We start from the raw sequence: 16751 nt of genomic DNA, 5'->3' as shown, positions 1-16751 counted from the left end.
GAAAGTGAATGTCCCGTGACGTTTTTGGAGGTGGCTGTGTCTTACCATTTTCACTCTTGATAGCAGTTGCCATTACAAGTGCACAGTGCAGTGCAGGGCAAGTTTGCCTTAGTACATTTGCAGAGTCCCCGGCATGCAGTCTTGCAACCACATTTGATGAGCGCGTTACAAGCTTTTGATGCTTCAGGTAGGGTAGACTAGGTCGGTATCCAACCATCCGAAGGTAGATGCCATCCCCAGTCTGCTGCACTTGGAAGTTCTTGGATAGGATCTAGTGTTCGCCCCCAGACATGACCGGCTTGAAATGTTGCCCTCTTGACATGTTGTTCCAGGGCCGCTTGGGTTGGCGGAATACTTTCTATGCTTTTGGTGCCTTTAGAAAACATGGACTGCCGTGTATGGTTGACATCCTGATGAAGACTTGTTCGGCTATACATTAAAACCACGAAGCGTTCCAGCACTAGGAATTGCTGCTCGGAGAGCATTGTCTGTGGCAATGATAGAGCACAAAAAACTTCATTTGCCTCAGGATAGCACTTCCATGCTTAAAATGCGGTCTTCTTACCCTTTCCAAAAAATTATGACACCGTATCGCATCCGGTAAGTGCATGGAAGAACGTGTGCCTTGCTTGGGGCTGTTCTCCAGGTAACGATCCCACACCAAATCGATTCTCTTTACGTTCTGTGCGCGATAGTTGACGATGTATGGGAGAAAGACAGTTTCTGCGTACTCCGTAAAGGTCTTGCACTTACCAGGTGGAAGCATGTTCAAAATAGCTGCACCGTCTAAGACAACTGCATCAACCGAAGGACGCTCAAACGTTGTGCTGACTTCAGCACACGTGATAAGCTCCGATTTCTGCTCTGTACTCATCTTTCCATGACATGAAAGTGCAGGCGCACTTGAACTATTTTCGTGTTTGAAAATTCTTCAAGGTTTCCCTCTCTTGCTTGGCAAGCAATATACAAACTGGAAAAGAGTGGGCAGTCACTCTTGAGAGTACGTATACGTGATTGGCGTTTCTCAGGGGTGCCAAGCAAAGGTAGGGTGCATCGTTGTGTAGCATCTGTAATGGGTTTGGACCGCTTATTAAGCCGTTCCTCTACATATTTGTCATACATTGACTGTCCTTTCATCTTGGCTAGTGATGAAACAGCTTCCACGACACATTTAGCCACGATTTCCTTAGTGTCCAATGCAAGAAGATCGGCACTGTCTTCACAGAATGGGTTCCCCATTTGCTCAATTACACTGATCAGGCTTTTAACGTCTTTAGCAAAAGCTTTCTGAACAGATGGGACTTGTTCATAGTGATGAGTGCCACCACCCTCAAATTCTCTCACTGCCCTTGCTATTTCGGGTCCTGCTACCATCCATTGTCGAAGGGCCGCGGGACTTTCTGCTAGCCCTACTGCTCCACCGTCCCCTTTAATCATCTCGTTCTCCTGTTCGTGGTTGCGGTCTAGAGAAATCTTCGAGAGGAGATGCTTGGATTTCTGCACAACGAACTTCCCTCGTTCGAATTTAGCGTATACTGATGGGTGCCTCTCCTTCAGGTTGACAAGATCTCTGATGTGGATTGGAAGCCGTCTTGAATAGTTTACTAATTCGAGAGCAAACATCCGGGGAACAAGCTTTCCGAGAATCTGTACATACAAGGAAAAGTTGCCTTCTCCAATAGACCTGACAAATTCTAGCGCCAATAGTTCCAATTCAAGCGCGGTTGACCAGAAAAGGAACTGGGGATGTGCTTCACATTGCTTCCGCACCCAAGTACTAAGATCATCAGGTTCCCAGTGATTGTCACCGATGCTGGCCTTGTAAGTTCGTAGCTGTAAGATAAACAGTGTGCATGCACTCACTTAATGTACATAGCCAGACCTGGTTGGACCATTGCTTTACTGTGTGCATTTTCTTCGAAGATGGGTAACAGTGACGTTATAGCAGTAGGTGAGAGAGCTTCGCTTTGCAAGGAGGCAAAGTGAGCCGACCACGACAGACATTCTTTCTCTTCCAGCTTTTCCTTGTCTAGTGGCTCGTTGACCTTGTTGAGCCACTGGTACTCGCATTTCATGTTTTCAGTGACGACATCTGACTGCGGTTTGTTAGCAGTACACCCCCCTGGAACAAAATAATCTTTCCTCGGTTCTGTCTCCATATAAGGCTGAATACCAGTTTAGGCCTCTGTTAGGTTTGACACGGTCTTCCTTTTTGGTAGGTCAGCATTTATTGTCCTGTCCTGTCCTGTCCTGTCCTGTCCTGTCCTGTCCTGTCCTGTCCTGTCCTGTCCTGTCCTGTCCTGTCCTGTCCTGTCATGTCCTGTCCTGTCCTGTCCTGTCATGTCCTGTCCTGTCCTGTCATGTCATGTCCTGTCCTGTCCTGTCCTGTCCTGTCCTGTCCTGTCCTGTCCTGTCTTGTCTTGTCTTGTCTTGTCTTGTCTTGTCTTGTCTTGTCATATACTGCGCAGTTCCTTGCAAACTAATTAAAGATTAGCAAAAGTTTACCTCGCTCGCAGCTACCAAAACCTAAAATTTCGGTCGAAGTCAAATGGAAAGATCCGTTTCTGTTCCTTCCAACCGGAATATTTGGGATCACCTCTGGAGGTGATCCACTTATTTCGGTGGGATTATTCCGACCGAAATCCGCTGTTCCATTTTTTCACCTCTGTAGGGAATTCGGAAAGGGGATAAAAATATGGCAAGAGCCATTCCTCTTGGTTGGCCCGGTTTGATCGGAAAATGTCGTTCCATTTTCCTCGGGTATTCCCACTGGTCTCTGGCCGGTCGGTTTGGCATCCCGCATGTAATAAACACCATATTCGGACATTATGCCCTTTTTCGGATTTTTTGGCGGGAATCTTTCGGGGCTCGTAAAACGAGCCTCGCGGCTCGCGGCTCGCGGCTCGAGGCTTATTTCGGTGCAGGAGCCACGGAAGAAGTCAGCTGGGCTTGACTGATCAATTTGGGTTGTCAAAAAAGCAGGGAAAAAAAGCAGCAGCTTTTCTGTTACTAACCTTTATTCCATTCATAAAACTTTGGAAAGTTGTCGCTAAACACTGCGTTGAATCACTTCGCCAAGCACATGAAGTTTGGACTACTTGCACAGTCGTACAGCCTTTTACTTTCGTGATGACCGATTCCACCTACGAATCCCTGCATTTCCCCGTTAGAATACCTTTGAGTTAATTAATATGCTTTTTGCCTTTCACCGATAACCTTTTCCTTTCCTTTCTTAAAACGTTCTTAGCGTGAAATTTTTTCGTCGCTTTGCTGTGATTTCGTCGTCCGGCGCGGAGTCTGTGCTTTCATTCTTGAGTCGTGGTGATTGGTTTGTCGCGTCATCTCATGAATTTGATGAGAATAAGTAACTTGACCACGAAAGTACAATAAATTTTCCTCTCATTGACAGACTTTTCCATAGTTATTTCATAAAAGCGATAGACCACTCTTTCTATGGGTTTACCGGCGCAATAAACCACTTGGGATGTTGGGAGAACACTCGAAAAGCTTGTAAATTACAAACTTTTCTCGTGTTCTCCCAACATTCCGCGTGGTTTATTGCGCCAGTAAACCCGTAGAAAGAGTGGTCTATTGCTTAAATAAAACATAGAAAAAGCTTGTTTTATTGTTTTTGGCACAAAGCAAATGAAGAAGCCTAAGCCGTGTATTACACTGTGACAAAACACTCCGAACGTTTGAGAACACTCGAGAAATACAGAAAACACGAACCGTAGGCGAGTGTTTTCTACATTTCCCTCGTATTCTCAAATGCCCGTCGTAATTTATCACAGTGTAATACACGGCTAAGGCTTCTTTATTTGTTAAACAATGATAGGACAAAGTACAAGTTCATTATAAAAACAGCGACCGAGAAAATAAAACCGGCAGCAAATATATCAAGATATGTTTTCATTCTATCGCATGCCAATGCAAGTAACAAGGCGAATTACAGTGCGGCTTATGGGAAAGAGCTGGTTTCTTTAAAAGAAAACACTACGAATTAAACTGCTTAGGTCAAGGCTTTATTCAGAAGAAAGGGTTTGAATACGTATGTCGTAAATTGTCAGGTTATAAGAAGATTTATGTAATAGCTGAATATAACGTACAAAAAGCAAATCACAGACAGCCTTTTCGGCCTTCAAATTAATTTGTCTTTTCTCAGCAATCCTAATGGAATCATTTTTTCAGTCATAAATGTAATAAAAAACAAAACTTTATCAGTAATGTTTCTTCTCTTATATTGCCACTATATATTTCTGTTTAGCCCAAAACTTTACATTTCCTTTCTGTGGATAAACTTAGAACCTTGACTGACAAGTGTGAGAGATTGAAGAAGATGAAACTCGTCGGAGTAAAACACGACCGCACAGGACCATCAATTTATGCATTTTACTACTTTCCAGACGCAGCGGCGGATTTTTCTGCTTCGCGCGTAGTACACCAAAGGATTTATGCTTGAGTTGAGGAAAGCGAGGGTTGCCAAAAACGGTTTCACAGCTTCCAGAAACGCAAGATCCTTGCTGGCGTACAAACAAAGCACGACAATGACCGCTGGGACATAACTCAGGAAAATAACGCCAACCATTAGCAGGGCTGTCTTGGTGCTTTGGAAATCTTGTTGAGTCGGATGGTCGTTGCTGACATTCATCTGTGCTCGTATTTGCCTTTGATGTCGCCTTGCGATCTTCGTCATCTTGGAATAGCAAAGAATTGTTATGATTACTAACAGCACGGGAGGAATGGCGGAGAACGCTCTGGCGGAGGTTTTCAGGATGGTGACTCCAGGAAGAAAAGGGAGAGCTTGGACTGTAGCAAAAGCCAGCGAAAGCACCCAGGAAGCGCTAATGGCTAGAACGACTCTTTCTTTAGTAACGATGTCTTGATATCGCAGAGAATACGCGATGCAAATGTACCTGTCCATGGTTATCAAGCAGATGTTCAAACAGGAAGAAAATAGCAAGCCGTAGACCGAGTAGCTTGCGAAGAATTTGAGAGAGTTGTTTGTTGATAGTAAACAATCTCCAAGTAACAAGCCGATATGTCTGGCGGTTAAAAACGGTTGTACCATAAGCCCGATAAGCAGGTCGGAAACTGCTTGCGATGCAAGGAGAAGGTTGCCTGGTATCTTACGGAGCTGGGGAAATTTGATAACGGCCACGAGAAGTAAAGCGCTTCCTCCAACAGATGTTACGGGCAAGAAACCATCAACAACGCAATTAAGGACTGCCAGAGGAAAAAAGAACCTCCTCAAATGCGGTGTCGTGTAGAATTTGTTTATGATGTCAAATTGACAGGTTAAATCAGTCTTGTTCATGATGATTAACTGGGATAAACACTTCAGGCCTTTTTTGGATAAATCTGGACGAAATTATTGCCATGTAGGCTTTTTGTTGTTGAATATATTAACACGGTTTCCGCTCCAACCACTTCACAAGATCTTGATTTGAAATGGTTTGGACATAAGATAATAAGCCGAGTTGGACTGATTGGTCGATAACTCACCAATGAAGTCAACATTTGGAAATAACTCGATTAAAATTGAATAACGGTGAACTCAAAATTGACTGATGAACAAAAATGATCAAAAAGGCTAATTGGTCGGTTTTCTAGCATGTGTGAATCAATTGCCACTTCACACGGCAGGTGAAGATTTATCGGAAGCCGTGAACTGTAAAAGTAACGAGGAACACAGTTTAGCGCAAATGCCAAACAAGTCAAACAACACGTGCAACACAATACACAAAAGCGATATTAAATCTTCTTACGTTAAGGCTTGATCAAAGAAGGCTTTTTGCATTGTATTTCGTAAATTTTCAAGCTTTAAGACTGAAAACAGTGTCATCGTGCCGAATGTCCTAAAATGCTATTCCCTTATTTGAAACTGATGTCGTTTACATGTTTCGGGAAGCATTTTCGTTACGTAAAGGGTTACTAACAAACTCATCTATAATGAACAGCAGAAAATTTAGCACAAAAACTATTTAGCAGTTAATGTTTCCGCTCATTCTTGTATCTTGGCTGTGCTGCTATATAAAAGATGAAATAAAAGGAGATTAATTTGTCAACACTTAGGAAAATCGCGCTTGGCCACAGGTGGTCTTGCGTTGACTTTGTCATGAGTTGCTCATGTCAGAAACTAATTCAAGAAAAAGCTTGGGCCATCGATTTGCGGAGATATGATCAGACATTTATTCTGAAAATCGGCCTTCGTCACTGGATATTGTTTAAATGTCTGTTAATCTAAAATATTGGAAAAAAATCCCTAAAATGCTACTTTCTCTCGCACACAATCAGATCAATGTGCATCAAAGGAACAAGTGAATCCACTGTAGGTAAGGATTCATCGGTTTCTTTGATGCGCCTTTATCCGAGTTACCTTGGATCGTTGATGCTGATCCAGATCATCGCAAATGAACACATACTTATTATCAGCATTGTGCTGTCAAGCAGACTGACTGACTGACTGACTGACGGACTGACTGATTGCCTGACTAACTGATATTTGATCTTGTAATCACATTCTCAAAATCGCGCACGCAGTTTCAGTCGATAAATTTATGGCAAAAAAGCCACATTTAATCAATATTATTGCTTCTTGTGGATTGCATGTCATGTGTTCAGGTACGAGTTTCACTTGCACTTATTCCTAGGCTATGCTTTCAATCCCCAGATAAGCATATAAGATTGAGTATTTCTCAACTAAGTGATGAAAAGAAATCCGTGGCTTTGCATTGTTGAGCTTAGTTCTGCGGCTGACCTGTAAATGTAGACCTGTAAATGTAGACCAACCTCGTTCCCACGCTTTCTTCTGCCTCCACTTGTCAAACGACAAGTGTAGACAGAGGAGAGATAGCCTGGGAAGGAGGCTGTCTTTTTCCCTGTACTGGGAGGCGCCGGAACACTCTTGCAAAAATAATGAGAGTTTTGGAATTGCAAGAAGACCCTAAACGGTGTTTAAAGTTGGTTTTGTTGTGGTTACCCGATTTCATTTTTACCTCCAAAAGGGGTATTAAATTGGCTTTTAAGTTTCGAGTAATTCCAGGACGTTCGTGTTAATTGTTTGTGCGCTTTCTTACTGCGCGCGAAAATTCACACGCCACGTCATGCATCGATCGCACGCCAAGTAATAAAATGAACAATAATAGGACAGATTTCCATTGTTATAGTTATGCCTGGATTTAACGATCTTGGACGGCCTTTCTTTTGATGGATCATTTTCTCTACCGATTTTCTACCGTAAGCGAAAAAATGAAGAAAATGTATCGATTAGAAGTTTGAATTTTTTGCAAAATACACCATCGAATTCCTTTCCGTGTTTTAGCTCTCCGTTTATGTGTGAGGCGGTTTGAAATGCCTCTTGAAGGGTTAAGTTTTTTGAAAACGTTGGCAATATTTGGAATAATTTACGCAACAGACCACTTCTACAAAATATGAGTAAGATCGTTTGCCTCCGTTGAGTCACCTTCGATATTTTTAAGAGTGTGTCCATGAGAAAACCAGACAGGAGGTGATACATCTAAAATCACCGATTTCGCTCAAACTTGGTACACATGTTGGGTTTGGTGAGTAAATGACTACGGCAAAAACTTAGCTCAAAATATTTTATTCTCTTCAAGTTAGGGGGACCCCCTTCAAAAATGGCCGTTTGTCACTAATTTATGCATATTTAATTAGCTGTCTTTCATTTAGTATTTCTACAACACGAAAGGCCATGTGAGAATGAAATCCACTGGATGGTGTTCTATTGTTATGGATATTCATTTGAACGAGGCAATTTGATTTCTCTCCGTGGCTCCATCTTAAGTAAGGTACATATTTCGTAGAGTTGTGGATATAGCCTTTAATTGATGGCAAATATCTGCACTAGGCAACAGTAAATACACATTATTCCAGCATGAATTGTGAGAGCAATCACTAAAGTTCTCAAAAAAGCTATAAGATGTTTGGGGGTTTCAACACGATTTCTGTGCTGGCATACTGTATACATAGGACTTTACGAGTTTTTGCCATTTCATAACCATCCACTTAAACACAAAAGCCATTTTTTCTGTCTTAAATCGAAATCAACAAGAAATATCTACCCAATTATTTTCCTAGCAATTTCCAGTATAAATTCGGCGAAAAGAAGCACTTGAGACATTTCTTTCAAATATTTTCAGAACTACATTTTGTGGCATCCTCACGGATATCGATAAACCGATTCGCCGGTACCCATTTATACACCTGGGTGGAGAGAGGCACTATGAGAGTAAAGTGTCTTGCCCAACAGCAAAACACAAATGTCCCCGGCTAGGGCTCGAACATAGACCGCTCGATCCGGAGACGAACGCACTAACCATGAGGCCACAGCGCCTCCAGGTGAGATGAACATATAACCCTACGCCATATATGTAAGCTTTACGCCCCGTCTACTCTATACGCCGGAGAACTTTGAAAACGGCGTTTTCACTCTGGAAACGTAGCAATTATTTTCCTTCCACTGCACTACACCGGAGAATTTAAAAACGCAACAATCACCGGTCATTTTGGATTTGTGTTTGCGGAAAACCTGGGCAGGGAAATCCCATCAGTGATTCTCGTGTCTTCATCGTTTTCGAACAGCTCTGTTTTCGAAATGTTTTCCTTCCACACTAAAACGCAAAGCCGCCGTTTTCAAATACCTCCGATCTGAAGAGCGTTTTTGAAAAGTTCCGTTTTCGTGACGGATTAGTGTGGGCGGTAGGCCTAACCATAGAAATAAAGCTGAGTTTTCAAATTTCTCCGGCGCAATGTGGACGGGGTAGGGCTTTCTGCAAGTTGCTCGAGATTCACAAAAAGTTACCCGAAATTCCTGAAAAAGTTGCTCAAACGTTGCTCAAAAAAAGTCAAAGGTTGCTTTTTGTAACGAAAGTTGCTCAAACGTTTCTCCAAAAAAAAGAAAAAACAAGAAAAAAATTGTTACTCTCTTCCTTTCTTTGGTCTGATACAAAAGTACAACAAAAGTAAGATTTCTAAGCATTTTTGGGCAATTTTGCGGCTTAACCAGCGTTGCTAAATAACTTTGTCCTCAAAAACAGCAAAATTAAAAATGTATGAGTAAAGACTATGTATCAAAATTAATATTATTCTTGTAAAAGCTCTTCACCTGAGACACTCGAGTCAGTCGCGAGTGAATCTTCGTCCGCCATTTTGAATTTTAAAAAAAAAAAAAGCGCTGACCTAGCAGGCCGGCTGCACGCATCTTGCACCCATGATCAGCCCCAGGGGGAGGGGTATCTGGCTTCTTTTTCAGAGGAAATTAATAAATTGTCAACTGAAATATTGTGAAATATGGAAGCAAGGCCACGTTAAGAACTAAAAGCTGCTCCGATTTCTCAGAATTGATAGAAAACTAGAAATTGCTTAGAATGCAAAAAAGTTGCTCGAAACTAACAAAGTTGCTAGACTGTCTAACATTAGCAGAAAACCTGAGAGAATGACATTTTCAATCAATCGATCAAGTTTATTTCCATTTCGGTTAATACATGTTACATTAAGTCGGTAAGACAAATACAATGGAATCCCGATTTTTCGAACCTCCAAGGGAAACGAAAATTGGTTCGAAAAATCGGATAGTTCGAGAAATCGGGGGTAAAATTACAGCGTTGACTGAACAGGGGTAACACGTTTGGTTCGAGTTATCGGGAGGTTCGAAAAACCGAGGGCTCGAGGAATCGGGATTCTACTGTATGAATGAATGGCGGAAGACAAAGAGAAACCTTTACAGGCTTTAACAATGTAGTCCCCCTATAAATGACCTTAACAACAAAATATCAAATTAATTTGGCGAAAATTACTCTGATAGTTAAAACTGTTTAATCTTTGACTAAGTACTTATAGATATATATCCTCTAGAGTTCACAACCCCTGTGGCCGAGTCGAGAATTCGAGAAATCCCTTAATAGCTATGTAGCTACCTGGGGTATCTTTCATCCAGTTGCCATGGTGACTCCATCTTGTCCTCCATGCAGGCTGCCACTGGCAAACAAATTTCAGAAAAAAAAAGCATATTTAAAAAAGCTGACCTTTCAGCGCAGAAACAATGCATTCGCTCTTCTCTTGACCTCTTAAACCGCTAGATAAATTGGATTTTCCACTGTTGTTTAAAATGGGTCTTAAAATATTATACAGATTGACTTTGTTTTGTGCGATGATATATGCGCCCATTTTTAAGACTTGTCTAATTCACAGCTAATTACGGAGTACGAAACAAGATAATCCTGAACACAAAATATCCTATTCTGTTCTGGAAAATGATTATGATCACTTTTCCATCGGCATGAAAAGGAACAATTATTGCACAGCGTTGCCTTTTGTTCGCGCCATTTTGGCTTCTAATTGACTTTAACAATGAGGCATCCTTATTTGGAGAAGCCAATAACAATAGTTGTAACAATTCCACCAATCAGTGCACCAGCACGCGCGCGTCGTTTTCCCAAGCGTTCGGTTGTTGTGTTACAGCTTTGTATTGGCGTTTTAGGGTGATTTTTGACATGGAAAGAAAGGAATAAGAGCAAGCAATTTTAAAAGATCACTCGGCCTAGCTCACAGCTGGGAGTCGATCGACTTGATCACCAGAAAGCAGAGGTTAAAAATCACGTCTGATGAGTACCAAGAAGAAAGATCTGGGAGAGAGTTTTCTGCACGGTGGAGAACTACTCGGAGACGAGGACGAGGATAGCGACAGTTTGCTGGCGGACGAGTTAAGAGGGATGTACCGGAATAGACTCAAAGACATGGAAGAAGTGGAAGAGAAAAGAGAAGAAGCTCACCGGGTAAGATCTATGGGATTTTTTTCCCACCGACCTCGTCAGATTGTAAACAGTGACTTACTAAATATTCGATCTCTCACCGTAAAATTTAAAATGTTCGAACACGAAAATCGAAATTGTTTCACGCCAGCTGATAAGCAGTGTTCGATCGGAAGATAAAAAAATCTAAATTTTTCAGAACTGATAGCTAATTAAGATATGTAGTGCTGTTGAAGAGCTTTTTTTAAAGAATCAAATCGCGCTTAGGCCGTTAGCCATATTTCAGAAGCCACATGAAATGCAAGAGGCCAGCGGTCAGAAATATTAGACCCGCGAGGCTGGCACCGGGCGAAAACGGGCCGGCAGAACGCGGGGATATATTTCTACGCTCCCTGGACGACGTCTACCATCGTAAAAGTTCTTTAAAATTTCAAGAAACGGAATCAATTTTGTCGTTGGTGGTAAAACAGTTGAACGTGTTGAAAACTACAGTTTTGTTTACATTGGACGGCGTTTTAGTCACCGAGGCATGTTATAGCCGTGGTGCATTGACATAAATGAAGCTTATCAGATACACTTTAAAATTTTAGAGTTATGGATTCGGACGTGAGTAGTATTTGATACTGATCTCCAAAGCATATGGTCATCTTTTGTCTCTTGAAATTACTTTTTATTCTTTCCCTGTTCTATTTTCGTGAAAGGAAATTGTTTGCTCAAGTGAAGTTTTTACCTGCAAATCTGCAAATGCTTAGTTTGTTTGCAAAGAAGCATTGTGTGAGCTTAAAGCTTGATTGTGATCCTTGTAAAAATTATAAGCTACATGTACAATGTATTAATACTGTGTACAGATTTTTAATTCCAAATCAAAACATAACACTCATGTCTAGGACTTAGTCTATTGCAGAGTTAGCAGCAGATGGTGAACTTTAATGTATTCAAGGCTAGCCGACAACTTCTTGCCATCAAGGAAGTTTGCTATTGATTTCAGTCAATGATTAATTAGTGATTGAGCCTGTTAAAACTGTCTGTTTCCAATCCCCCTACCAGAAAAAAAAGGCATTTGGTTTAACAGAGTTGATAGTTAAGATTTCTTAAAGGAATAATAATTATTGAAAAAAATTTAAAGTGAAGATTGAAATTTTTTGTTGTTTGTCTTGCAGCATCAGCTCCAATCCTTGCAGTCCTTTGTGAATGAACTGAGTGATCAAAATGAGATCCTGGTTCAAACTGTTGAGGAGCTGGAGCGAGAAGCTAACGACAGAGTTGCCCTTGTGGAGAGCAAACTTCAAAAAACGACGCTGACTCTCAAGGTAAATAAAAAGTGTTTCATCCTTCCAAGATATATAGATGCATTAAATTTGACCTGTTAATTTCTGTTAGTACCAGCTGATGATGGACCTCTGCAGAAATCCATGTACAGTCTGTAGTGGCTTGATCCAGTTGGTTGTTGTTTGTGAGAAACAGAAACTTGTAATGAGCAACAAACTGACGGTTCTCTATACTGCAGCCTGATTTTTGACCTACCAATGAGGAACCAAAATTTATTCGAAAAATCAGGAAGTCCAAACAGTCGACGGTAAAATTCTCCTAATTTTTTGAATTTTGAATTTCGGCTGATAATTAAGAGGGGTGCTTAATCGAAGGGGGCGCTTATTTGAAGGGAGGTGCTAATTCAAGGATTTACGGTATGGTGTTAATCAAGAAAATTGGCCCATTAACTTTGTATGGTTGAGCCTCTATTGAAGTGGCTAACTTCTGTATAAAGGCCAGGGTCTGTATGTTTTTGTTGCAACTGGACACCAATCCAAAATACTCAAAACCTTGCTACAATGGCCACATCTAGATCAGGGGCGGATCTAGGGGGAGGGTGCAGGGGGTACATGTATGCACCTACCCCCTCTGAGATGAAGCCTTATTCTTTGTATATGCTTTAAAAATTTGTTTACCTCACCAGTCAATTACATGTACACTGTACGCCATTCCTTAGTGGTACACCCCTTGCCAAGAAAAATCCTGGATCTGCCCCTGTAGATCTCTCCAACATCTACTCGATTCTGTCCTAAGGGTGGCCCTTGTGGAGAGGTTCAAGTTGTCACTGAACTTTTTACTATAAATTTTCCAGGACTACTCAGCAAGGGCAACTGATCTGGATCTTCAAGTTGAAAAGCTGAGCAAAGAAAAGAAAGATTATGTGGAAGAGATTAAGGTGAGCTTCTATTTTATCTTGTAAAGGTCACTGAAAGTTGGGGCATGTTAATTAATACATCAATTACTTTGAATTGGTGGTGTCCTCTGATAGAGTCAGGCCTGAGAAGATTCCAGTTATGTATTGTACGACAGCAGTACCAAATGTTAAACTGTCATAGTTTTTCAGTGCTCATGACTTGCTGTTCTTTACATGTAGAGCGTTGTTTAATAAACATCAAATGAACTAGTACATACCATACATAAATGTTTTCTTCTGTGTTATTATAGGCTTTGAAAGAAGAGCTTAACATAACAACCCAACAACTGGCACAATTTGAGGCTCGTCAAGGAGACTTAGACTATGACATTGACAACTTGGTTAACTTGATTGGCACTGCTAGAGCAACAGGAAAATGGGAGGTGAGAATTGGGTTTTGTCTGATTCAATTTTATTAGGTGTGCTTTCCCTGCATGAGTTTGAAATCCAAGCTTTGATCACCTTGTAAATGATTGTCATGTTTCTGCTTTTATCAGCCATGTTTACTTAGTAACATACAGCTGTACCGTAAATCCTCAAATTAGTGCCTGGGCGCTTATTTCAAATTTAGGAGAAGACGGGGGGGGGGGGGGGGGGCTTATTTCATTTTTTCCCAAATTGTGGCCTGACATCATCTGTGCATAAACACCAACATAAGCTGTTTATTGACATAAAAAGCTGATCCTAAAATTTAAATTGCTGCACCGTTAGTACTTAATGTGTTCACTTAACGTGTTCACTAAATGAGTTCACTAACTGAAACGATGTACAAATCTAATACTACATGACAAAAACTATACATCCTTTGTTGTCTCATCACTCATTCACAAAATGGGGGGAGGGAAGGGGGTGCTTATTCGAGGGGGGCACTTATTTTAAATTTCAACCGATAGGAGGGGCGCTTATCCTAAGGGGGCACTTATTTGAGGGGGGGGGGTGTGCTAATTCAAGGATTTATGGTATGTGTCTTATGGTGTTTAAGAATTCCTAATGACAATCTTCAAGGATCTTTGAAAAAATTTGCCAAAATCTTGAAGGACTTTTCAAAGATCTTTGCAAGAATCATGGATGAAATTGATGTCTCATTCACAATAATTCATCATCTTTTGTGATATTTGGCTCGTCTTTTGAGATTTTTTAATGCCCCCAAGAATCCTACGACGCATCACCTTTTTCAATCCACCCAAAAGCTCTGAAATGAGCTATTGTACTATTAATGGAACCCCTTTCACTTGACCACCTGTAGCTGAGGGGGGACATATTTTTAGTGGTCATTCTGATCAGCTACAGTATGCACTTCTCAATAACACCAAAATTGGCTGTACACTGAGTCCAATTTGGCTCCCCAAGGAATGTTTTTCATCCTGTTATTTCCAAATTGGACAAGCATCAGTAGGCCTCTTACTTATTATAAAATTAATTATGTTGTGTACATTGTACAGAACTGTCCAAATTGCGTGAATCTTAATTTGGACAGTTTGCAAAATTAACAAATTTTTGACTGTTTGTGCACTTTGTTTGGAATCTTGGGCTGGTGAATAATATAGTTAAATAAAAGAAGTTCATTATGAATATTTCAATAGTAAATGCTAACTAAATTAACGTTGATTTCTGGCTGGTTTCAATTTAGTTGGCTGGGTTAGGTTTGAGGACCGTGTCACTTGACGCCATTTTGGGAGCACATGCTGCAGCGTCAAAGGAATTGTGAGTATATTTAAAAAGAAACCTTATAGCTCACAGATAAAATTATTCAAAATCTATTTTATAAGCTCTTTGAACATTTGTATATTTTTTTCCCAGACCTATAATTCTCTTTTAATTAAGATATTAAACAAATCTGTCTGATTGGTTTTAATAGTTTGATCCAGTTGCATGGCAATAGATCTCTTAGAAGACTATAAGGTGGTTAGAAAAAGTCATCATCATCATTCCTTAATTACCCCTGGGGGCCCTGGGGAGCATATATGTAGGACATGACAACCAGAGCCCCCCTAGAATGTTCACAGCCTCTCTATTTTTTCAACGCATGCGGAATAAAAAGCAAGGGAAGGGTGTGCAAAGCACACAGGAGAGGGGGCTGGGCAGTGAGCGAAGCAAGCCTAATTCTTCTCAGTCCCCACCCCGTACCCCGTCAAGTCTTCCGTTTTGCAGTGACATTGAGTTCTCTCACAATTCTACCTACGCATTTAACATTCAATAAAAAATACCAGAAAAGAAAGAACTGTGAACAGTGTAGTATCCCCTCCCCCCCACCACGCATGGTTCTAATTGCTAAATTAAATGCCTTTGGTCTCCGCACCTCCCCTCAGGAGAAGCCCACTTGTTCAAATTCCTGTAGCATGGACAACTTCAACTTGTTCTTGGGCTTCTCTACTTTCCTCCTAGCTTCCATGTGGGTGGTAGTCCAAGGCTTGTCTTTTCCAAGTTGTTGCTTTGTTTTCTAAGAGTATGGCTAATCAAGTGCCATTCCTTCTTCTTACTGGTGTTATTATAATAGCTTCTTTTTCAGAACAAGGTAGGATTGTTTATGAAATATTACACATTAATTAATTTGTTGAACAGGATTAGTCACTCATTAGTCATATTTTTTTGTCCTTACAGGAGAGAAGGAGAGAAAAGACTCACAGATCACATTGGCGAGCTTAAAAAGCAATTGGCTGCCAGAGATCAAATGATTCAAAGATTGCAAAAAGATCTGAAGGGAAAGGACCAGGTACATCATCCCCACTCCATTTTCTTTGTTCGTCACCGAATGAAAAATACCAAATGAAAAAAATTCTGGGCTGTTCGCAGTGTAGAAGAGAATAACGTGAATCACTAGTTGCATGTAGTCCCACAATTGCCATTAACTGGTCTCTCTCTCTCTCGTTAGCCTTCTCAATTCAAGGCTTTTTAAATTCTAGATATGTGCAGTGATGCACACGGGTCCTTAGAAGTCACGTGATAACAACTAGAGCGCTTATTGGTATTTAACCGGTTGAAGTTGATGAAAGTTAACTTGCCGCCGTAGCGAGCTGATGAAGCTGACGTTTTGAGCGTAGGCTAGCGTGCAAGTACATGTAGGCTCTTCACGTTGCAGCTGAAAGAAGAAGAGTCTTCTCACAGCCTAAGCATAGGTTAGAATCACTTGCCTACCGATGCAGACCATCAATTTCTTTAAAAACTAACACCTTTGTTCATTAGTAACAAACAGGTTGTATCGAAGTCCTGATCTGCAGTGATTTATAATCACATACCTGAGCAAAAATTTAATAATAGGATAAGACTGTATGTACTTTAACTCCTTGTCTCAGAGCAATCACCAACTTGTGGACACCAATGCTCATGGCAACGAGAAGATCGGTTCATTTGCTGGCGATGCCAAATCATTTGATACTTATACAGAGGAGTGCTCGGGCAGCATGACCCACAAGGATGTTCTTATCAGAAAACTGAAGAACGACTTAGAGCACTCGCGAAAACAGCAGCAAGACACGGCCAGGGAATTACGAGAGTGTGAGCTTTCTATTGTGCGGCTTCAGGGACAGATGGGCAAGTTACAGGACGAACAGTCGCTGAAGCGGTCAGACGTGGCAGCTAAAGATCACACTATGAGAGTCATGGAGCAACAGCACTTGGACAGCAAAGTACAGGTCAGTATTTGGGAAAATGTCGCGGGAACGAATTGTGCCTAGCTTAGTATAGGTAATCGTATGAATGCAAGTGCATTAAGGATCGGATTTACATTACGACTGATATTTGAAAATTCTCTCAAAAAT

The 16751-nt window shown here is 41.1% G+C and overlaps 2 protein-coding genes across 2 annotated transcripts in view; one reads left to right on the top strand and one right to left on the bottom strand.

The window, feature by feature from the left end:
• Nucleotides 1-4375: 4375 nt before the first annotated feature.
• On the bottom strand, nucleotides 4376-5314 carry LOC145466315 (trace amine-associated receptor 7e-like). Its single transcript, XM_081450018.1, has one exon. The coding sequence runs from the start codon at nucleotides 5312-5314 to the stop codon at nucleotides 4376-4378; it is 939 nt and encodes a 312-aa protein (XP_081306144.1).
• A 5158-nt stretch (nucleotides 5315-10472) lies between these two features.
• LOC145466696 (uncharacterized) overlaps nucleotides 10473-16751 on the top strand; it is a 48149-nt gene continuing 41870 nt past the window's right edge. The window contains exons 1-7 of the mRNA XM_081450407.1: nucleotides 10473-10793; nucleotides 11930-12079; nucleotides 12892-12975; nucleotides 13245-13376; nucleotides 14624-14697; nucleotides 15595-15706; nucleotides 16287-16625. Coding sequence (XP_081306533.1) covers nucleotides 10623-10793; nucleotides 11930-12079; nucleotides 12892-12975; nucleotides 13245-13376; nucleotides 14624-14697; nucleotides 15595-15706; nucleotides 16287-16625 — 1062 coding nt within the window. The 5' untranslated portion in view covers nucleotides 10473-10622. The remainder of the gene's footprint in view (nucleotides 10794-11929; nucleotides 12080-12891; nucleotides 12976-13244; nucleotides 13377-14623; nucleotides 14698-15594; nucleotides 15707-16286; nucleotides 16626-16751) is intronic.

Source organism: Orbicella franksi, chromosome 13 (assembly GCF_964199315.1).
Source record: "Orbicella franksi chromosome 13, jaOrbFran1.1, whole genome shotgun sequence".
Taxonomy (NCBI): Eukaryota; Metazoa; Cnidaria; class Anthozoa; order Scleractinia; family Merulinidae; genus Orbicella; species Orbicella franksi.
The sequence above is the reverse complement of the archived record's forward strand: the minus strand, read 5'-3'. Positions and strand labels throughout refer to the sequence as shown.